We start from the raw sequence: 8,201 nt of genomic DNA, 5'->3' as shown, positions 1-8,201 counted from the left end.
AATAAACTTTTGCTAAAAATACAGTTCATTATGTAAGTGTACAACGATACAAACTTCGTACATCCATAATCAAAGTTAATTTTTAAAAAACTCAACTCGGGGGTCTCATTAGGCTAAAAATCTGAATACACGCATCACATTTTGGTGGATCTTGAATAGGGAAAGCTCCCTTTTCAAGAAATACTCTCCGGGCCCCCCACCGGGCGTGTTTTAGTATGACTCGTAACACCGGGTCCTCACCGGGTCCCACCGGGCCCCACCGGGCCCCGCACCGGGCGTGTTTTAGTATATTTTTTTCCACCGGGCCCCACCGGGCCCCGCCGGGCGTGTTTTAGTAGGACCGAAAATGTTTAAATCTACAAAGTCTATGAGAATACTGTTGTATCTTAAAGGAGTGCTACAGAAATAGGTTTAACGCTTGTCAATATTCTTGTGCTTCATCAACATTGCTTCAATGTTTCATAACATTAACGATTGCCATTTATTTAGGTTCATATAATGTTGTGTAACTTCGCATATGGCTGCACCTCCCCCATCGTTTAAGACAACCCGACCATTAAAAGGTTCGTTTCCACTTGATAGGGAATCATTGTGTAAAGAATCAATGAAGAAATTCTTCAAGTGCATGAAAGACAACAACTACAACAACAGTTTGTGTCGTGTTGAATCTAAAGACTACCTTGTTTGTCGCATGAATAATAACTTAATGCAAAGTGAGTCATTAACACAACTTGGCTTTCGAGATCTTGAGAAAGTTGATCAAATTGCTTCAACTCCTACTTCATAAATTAATGTAAGAATTTTTGTAACAATGGTTGAGCAATTAGAAAAAAACGATGATTACAAAGTTAAAAGCATTGAAACGGAATATTTGCATCACAATTCAATGCAAACCATATTCCCAAGTGTGATTGAAAGATATTTTACTACTGGATATAAAGTAAATTTACCCAAAGGAGGAAATTTGGATTTCTTTAAATCAAACCCATCAAATATGAATGACGTTTGTATTTTGCGCCATTCAAACAGTATATGTCTGATTACTCTTGCACCAACACATCCTGTGATTGAAAACAAGTGCAGAATAACAAGCATTAGTTTTAAAGTGACAGATAAGCTTGATAGATTACAAAACTCTGTGTCGGGTAAAAGAAAAAGAGGTGCACAATGGCTTAACCCATCTGGCCCTTTGTGTGTGATATCTTGTGATGATGGAAGCAAACACACTGTGTATTGTGGGATAAGAGGAAGTCTTGTTGAAGTCAATGAACGTCTAATATCTTCACCACAGCTTCTTCATGACTGTTACAAAACAGAAGGATATATAGCTGTGGTGATGCCAAAACATCTGGAGGCAAAAGCTACAATGGATGATTTGCTGACTGAGGAACAATTTAAAGAGTACCAAATGTTAAACATCTCTTAAAAGATGGAAAACATAGACCCAGTGATTCCTGAAACAAAAAAAGAACAAGACAATATTTAATAAAATGTTTGCCCAATGTGTAATTTCTGTATTGTTTTAATGTCTCTGTTAACTGAGTCTCATTAAACATTTAATTTTAATTTATCACCAATTACAGCTCATGTACACACCCCACATTTTTCCTCATTTAATGCATTTCATTTGCAGTTTAGGTAAGTACTTTGGCAGTTGTGCTTTATTAAAGTAGTAAATATTTGAAGCATGGAAGCACTTCTTCAAGTACTTAAATCGCTTAACATTACTACCAAGTTGATCACCCACCCAGAGGTTTTTACTGTAGAAGCAATGATGCCATACCTCACAGAGTGTTCGGGAGTGGTTTGTAAAAATCTTTTTGTCAAAGACAAGAAGAAGAAGAAGCTTTGGCTCATTGTTGCAAAGCACGATCGGAAAATTAATTTGGGAGATATTGCAAAAAAGTTGTCGGTATCTGGTGGGTTCCGGTTTGCAGATGAGCAAGTTTTGATTGATACCCTGGGTGTTTCTCAAGGTTGTGTGACTCCACTTGCTGTTTGTAATGACAAAGAAAGCTCTGTGCAGCTTATTCTTGATAATATATTAGTTTCGGATCCAGAAACCATGATCTACTGCCATCCAATGGTAAACACGGCTACTATAGGAATGAAGAGTGCCGACTTTCAGCTTTTCCTTGAACACACCAAACACAAACCACTCACAATAACATTCGACGAAGAATAGACAATTTAGTTTTAAACTATCTATTTGATTACAAGCAATATAGTTGGTGACTAATTTTTGTGATTGTTGTTTTTTAAGTATTAACACAAATCATGTGCTTTGGCTCTTTGCTGATATCTGTACTGGGAGGATCTGTTTGTTATATTACCTAATAACCCTTAGTGTTGCAATCATTAAAGCTTAGGCTGAGTAACTGTTTACGTTTAAACCTAATTCATTATAATTACAGTTAAAGAAAAATTTTACTTTATAATGAGTGGTGAAAGGTGGACAGCACTTGCACACAAGGTACGATCCATTTAAATGTGGGATTTTTGATGGGACAATAACTCAAGTTCATGATCACGGTTTTGTGCGTTCAATGAATGCCAAGTTTTAACCCTACCAAAAGAGTGCCAGGGGACCCTGGAAAAATCTTTTTTTGTAGGCAGAATTAAATTTTTATTCCAGTGTTTAAGTTTTTGAAGAAGTTTTTTCAAAATTTGGGGGGTTGGAAAAAGTCACCTTGGTTCGCGACATGGTGACGGGGTACTCGCGAGGTTATGCATTTGTTGAATATAAAGACACACGCCCATTGAAGGTTGCCTATCATGAAGCAAATGGTTTGATGGTGGATGGGAAAAATATTCTTGTTGATTATGAACATGAGAGACTCATGGAAGGTTGGGTACCTCGCAGATTAGGTGGTGGATTTGCTGGGAAAAAAGAAGCTGGACAATTAAGATTTGGTTGCCGAGATCGACCTTTTAAACGACCAATCCGATTCGGAGATAAAGACCGAAATAAATTGCAAAAACGATTCAAGTATTCCTAAACATATAGTTTGGTTTAATTTTGTAATTATAAATATTTTTACTTAACATTTGTTGATTATTACTTTAAATGAATTAAATACTTTTTTCAACAAACAGATATGTGGCCATGTTGAAGTTTTATTTGTAAACTGTAGCGATTGAAAATGAAAGTGCTAACAGACACTTTTCATAAAAGTAATGATGAAGCTTTTACCTACGGTGGTACCCGAAAAGGAAAGTATACAAACATTCATGAGTTAATAGACTACAAACTATCTCAGATGAGTAAAAATGAAAGGTAGGTCCTGTTATATTTTAATTATTTTCTGTTATTGTTTAACAAGTGGTTCCTTATGGGTTGTGTAAATAGTCAGCCATACTTAAAAAACTCTAAAATATTTAAAAAATTTCCCAAACATAATCGCCCACAATATCACATAGCCATATAGGTTGTTACTTTAAGCGATTATAAGGTGGATGTATGAAATAAGGATAAGAGTTATATTAATTTATCATTCTTAACAGAGGATTCTTCAATTATTCATTGTTTGGTCTTTCGGGCTTTGGTGTCGTTTCAGCGATTGTCATCAACAGTTTGTTCCGTAAATCTTTAATGGTGTATGAAGGAGCGATACTTACCTCAACCGTTGTACCTGTGCTTAGTTCTGCATTTAACCTTAGTGCCCAATCAGCCTTGGTGCAGACACCTATAGTAAAGGGTAAAATTTAAACATTTTATACGTTTTGTTTACACTGACAAAGAGAAACCGAAAATGTACTTGGACTGTATAAATACTGTTGTATGACAATATCCATATGTATAGTTTTTGAGCGATATTATATATTAAGTGATATATAGTAGTGTGGAGGAAGACGGGACCCGTTTAGTACCTAGTATCCAAATATCTTGATCGTGTTTTGAACAATTAAAAACGGTTCATGAGAGGCATAATGATACGGTTTTATAACTCTTTATTTGTTCTTTGTTTACTCCAAAAAAGGACGAGAAATTAGAATAAAAATATGTCCCATCTTCCCCCACCTCTGATATATATTAAGTGATATACTGATATATATATAGATAGTAATTAGTAGCACATGTGTTTTGTAGGAACTGCATGTTCTGTATGCGCAACTGTTCGCGGAGGGGCCGTACAAACGATAACCACATGTTTGGTTCCTGCAGGAATCTCTGTTGGCATGGCTGCAGTGCTTGCTGAAAGGTGTGTGTATATGTAGCATGAACTTTCACATGTAAACATGTTAATAATATTCCAATAGTGCAGTGCATTATTTAATTAAAAATCTTAGTAAACTCGACATTGTTACTACAAAAAAATTCAATAACTTAAATGTTGATGTAAGCATTAGAAAAATAATGTATGGTAGTATTGGAGTACTACACATTCTTTGTGTTGTACAATAGGTGTTGTAATGTCTAATAGATTAATTTGGCATGTACGTGCCCTTTTCCTTTTTTTGGGTCCAGTTATATTATTGTTTATTTCCTATACATTGCCCCCATCATAATTCTCGCACACATAAATTATATCATGGTTGTTGATTTTTAAAACCACGGTAAGTAATAATTATATTTTATTCACTAGGTAAGTAATAATTACCAGAGATTTATTTAAGTAGGGCATACTGGCACATTTGTGTTTTGGCCTTTTCCTCGTTTTAATATATGTGGTTCTTCTACAATTCGTTATGTGTTTTATTTTTTTTGTGTTGCTTTTTAAAGGAATTTGTTCTGTACTTTAATAATAAGTTTTCTCTTTTTAAAGATACAAATCAGCAGAAGTGCCTTCATTTGGATTTCCTCCTGACAAACATTTCCGTAGTTTTTGGGCAAAAATATTTAAACAGGTATTCCGTAAAGCCTCTCCACTAATATTTCTACAAGCATTGCTTGGTGGGGTGGTTGCATATAGACAGCATCAAATTATTGAAAAAGCAAAGATGACCATTACGAAAGAGGAGCTTCAAGATTTATGGCAAGAAGCATCAAGAAATATATCTGTTCTTCAGAGCAGTTGAAGATTGTGAAACTATTTCATACTTTAATGTGTATTTAATATATTTCTAAATTACCTTCACTTGGTAACAAAGTCTTGAGAAATAATGTTGTGTTTAGAAGATTGGATACTTTGTTCTAATTTTTTTTAGTACAATCCATAGTATTGTTTGCGCCTTAACTGTATTTATGTTTCCGTTCTAAAGTGAATATAAATTAGTAGGGTACATTAGAACTTATTTCAGAAAGTGTATGGAGAAAAGGACTGTTTAGATAAACTATTTAATGATGGGATATCTAAAGCGGTGAACGACAAAATAGTTAAAACGTAATTTGGCAAAACACGGCAGGTAACATTCTTTATATCTATGAGAAACTTTGGGTGGAAGAAAATCATTCAAGCGTGAAAAACGTGGGTAAGAGATTCCCGCCATTTTTAACCAAGATGCCGCCAATTGCTTGCTATTGTGACAATTGAGCTTACGAATCGCTTATATTTCCAGTCGACGTGAATTTGCGAACTAATAAACGGTAAGCGTTAAGTGTTTCTCACTTGAATATGCATAGTACGTGGTCAAATTTAATGTTTAAATGGAAATATTTGTTGTTGATAACGTACGATATTCAGCTGTGTTTACAGGTTCCACAAACCATGTATTTGTTTAAAAACCGATCTTGTATTACGAAAATGTGTATATATGTATTTTATTACGTTCTGGTACTATTGTTCATATACTAAATAACGTGTGTACGGCCAATTCGCTATAATAGCAGGCTAATTCATGGCTTACAAATTACTCGATCTGCAGCAGAGTTTTGTGGGTGCACACAGCTTTTATTTTAAATTTTAATTTGTAAACGATGTTTATCTTGTTTTGATAACTGTGTAAAATAGTACTTTATGTAGTCAAGTGGCGAAGTGGGGTCATAAAAATTAATGGGGTACTTACGGGAAAAAAAAAATTTTTATTTAGATCTTTTATTTGGTTAAGCACTATTTATTTGGCTTATTTTTATTCTAACTTTTATTATAGAGGTATACATACACACTGACGTAACATTTCGTACTATGATGTAACAATCATAACTTCATTATCGCGCCAAATAAACCGACCGCAGTGATGCATTCTGTACTTCATAAAAGAATCTCTTATTTGATATTTTAAACTAGTGCAAATAGTTACTTTAATAACGGTATTTTTTTATTTATTCTTTATGGGTGAGGTCCTTGTCAAGGACCTGGGATTTAGGCCAGCTTTGGCTCATTACCCCAACACCCAGGATACCAATTTAAGTCCTTCTTGCGAGTGTTGCCGCGACACCGCATCGCAGTCAGACGCAAAATATTGGCACCATTTTTTATCCTCGTTTGCCTACCAGTTACCACACTTTTCAACTTTGTGTATGATTTTTGTTTAATATGGCTTACAGTTTAGACAACCCATTAGTGACCGCTGGGTTGCTGCAATGTCCAGTAAGTGTCTTGCTCAAGGACACATACGCCGGTCAGTTTTTTTAGTACTGCTGCCGAGCATCGAACCGGGGACACTTTGGTTTCGATGCAGGCGCCTGAACCACTGAGCCATGGCGCGGGACGACAACGGTTTTTAATCTGTGTAATGCTTGATCGTAAATGTTAAAAAACAAGTAACTGGTATCAAACATCTGTTTGGTAAATAGTCTGATTCTATCGGGTAATGTTTCTCATTACCCGGACTCGCCAAATCCGGGTATATAATTTTAATTTCGTCCCATCCATATAAGTAAAAAAAAATACAAAAATACTTTTGAAGTTTTTTTAATACTTTTAATGTTTTTTTATTGTGAAATGGCCTATCAGGATAAACATTTTATGAATGCAGTTATGCAATATATTGAATTAGCTTGATCTAATGCCACAAACTTTTCATGTAGTCCAAAGCTGATTATGTCTGAAGAAGCAGATGCGGAACTTAATGTTCAAAGTCCAGGTGAATGTAAAAACTTTTCTGTTTAATTTCCAGTCTTTACTGTATTACACCTGTTTCATTATTTATGTAGAAACCATGACTCAGTTTATAAAATGGATTGTTGCAATTCGTGTACTTAACTTCCCATGTAAAATTAGTTAAAGGAATGTTTTCATAAACCTTACTAAACCTGAACCACAGTTTTACATCTAATGGAAAAAAGAATTTTATATTTTATCTGACCTCCAATGTTTCATACTTGTATCAGGAATTGCAAGTAGCAGAAGCAGAAGAACAAAGAAGGACAAATACGGAAGATCGGCTGCTTTGCAAAAATTAAAAGAATCAAAATCCACTGGACAGAGGATCAAATACGAGGTTAATAAATTATTATGAATTTGTTATCAAAGGAATTTCATAACAGAGCCCCGCTGCTATTTTGGTAAGCAATTTATCAGGTAAAACGCGCTAATATCTGTTGTAGGTATCTGAGATAGAGAATGTTTATGATGAATTAAATGAAGGAGATTATTGCGATAAAGTTCAGCAAAGACTTGAAGATGATTGGATAGTTGATGATGGTAAGTTAAATAAAATATTTATTTCTGTCAACATACACAATGTTTGCAGAATTTTGTTTATTAAATTAATGGTTCGTTTTGTTCGTGTATGAATCTGCTTACAAAGCAGAATAATAATTCTTTGTTCTAAGAAAGCATTATTTTTCTGATGTCTGCATCTGCAGTCCCAGGTTACTAAGTGTATTAAAAAGATTCGGCAGAAAAAAATTCTAGTTTTTTGTTGGTTACTGTTTGTAGCTTTTTAATTTGTATATTCACCTTTAGGACATTAAATGCTTGGGCGTTTGGCCTGAGTCTAATCGCCATAACAAGAATGATAGTAGGAATGACAAATCCTTTTTAATACAAATCAAATTTCTAAATCAAAAACATGAATCCATTTTTTTAACTTTTGTATAATATTAAGGAGCTGGAGATTATGTGGAGGATGGGAGAGAGATCTTTGATGAGGAGATTAATGCTCCGGAGCAAGTAAGGAGCTAATGCAAATGTTGTATTTATTTTGAAATTGGATTTCTTTAGAACAAAACAAGCAAGAAAACTATCAAACCAACGAATAAAAAGAAAATAAAGTTGGTAAAGTCGAGCGATATAAAGAACATGCTTCTGTCATCTGGTGCAAAAAAGAAGGTTGAGGTGAGTTCTGTGGTGCGTACCGATTAAATTGGAAGGATT

At 34.6% G+C, this 8,201-nt stretch overlaps 5 protein-coding genes across 5 annotated transcripts; all 5 read left to right on the top strand.

Annotated features, from left to right (window-relative positions):
* The first annotated feature begins 351 nt into the window (after positions 1-351).
* Positions 352-1,633, top strand: LOC100185623 (protein Simiate-like). Its single transcript, XM_002124337.5, has one exon. The coding sequence runs from the start codon at positions 812-814 to the stop codon at positions 1,424-1,426; it is 615 nt and encodes a 204-aa protein (XP_002124373.1). The 5' UTR covers positions 352-811; the 3' UTR covers positions 1,427-1,633.
* A 54-nt stretch (positions 1,634-1,687) lies between these two features.
* Positions 1,688-2,185, top strand: LOC108950184 (prolyl-tRNA synthetase associated domain-containing protein 1). Its single transcript, XM_018815157.1, has one exon. It carries the CDS (start codon positions 1,688-1,690, stop codon positions 2,183-2,185), a length of 498 nt encoding a protein of 165 aa, XP_018670702.1.
* Positions 2,186-2,437: 252 nt separating this feature from the next.
* On the top strand, positions 2,438-3,097 carry LOC100178532 (U11/U12 small nuclear ribonucleoprotein 35 kDa protein-like). The gene is made up of 2 exons (XM_026837958.1): positions 2,438-2,444; positions 2,647-3,097. The coding sequence occupies exons 1-2, from the start codon at positions 2,438-2,440 to the stop codon at positions 2,997-2,999; spliced, it is 360 nt and encodes a 119-aa protein (XP_026693759.1). The 3' UTR covers positions 3,000-3,097.
* On the top strand, positions 3,097-8,162 carry LOC100176219 (DNA polymerase alpha catalytic subunit; the record flags this gene model as incomplete). The annotated part of the gene is given in 9 exon segments (XM_009862786.3): positions 3,097-3,277; positions 3,505-3,698; positions 4,091-4,202; positions 4,767-5,527; positions 6,911-6,966; positions 7,214-7,323; positions 7,430-7,526; positions 7,933-7,997; positions 8,049-8,162. Coding segments are annotated over 5 exon segments (429 nt in total), but the record flags the coding sequence as incomplete, so codon positions are not given.
* Positions 3,144-5,019, top strand: LOC100175433 (transmembrane protein 126A-like). The gene is made up of 4 exons (XM_002124558.4): positions 3,144-3,277; positions 3,505-3,698; positions 4,091-4,202; positions 4,767-5,019. The coding sequence occupies exons 1-4, from the start codon at positions 3,144-3,146 to the stop codon at positions 5,017-5,019; spliced, it is 693 nt and encodes a 230-aa protein (XP_002124594.1).
* Positions 8,163-8,201: the final 39 nt, after the last annotated feature.

The sequence above is a fragment of the Ciona intestinalis genome, unplaced genomic scaffold (assembly GCF_000224145.3).
Source record: "Ciona intestinalis unplaced genomic scaffold, KH HT000037.2, whole genome shotgun sequence".
NCBI lineage: Eukaryota > Metazoa > Chordata > Ascidiacea > Phlebobranchia > Cionidae > Ciona > Ciona intestinalis.
This window is presented reverse-complemented; position numbering and strand designations above follow the sequence as displayed.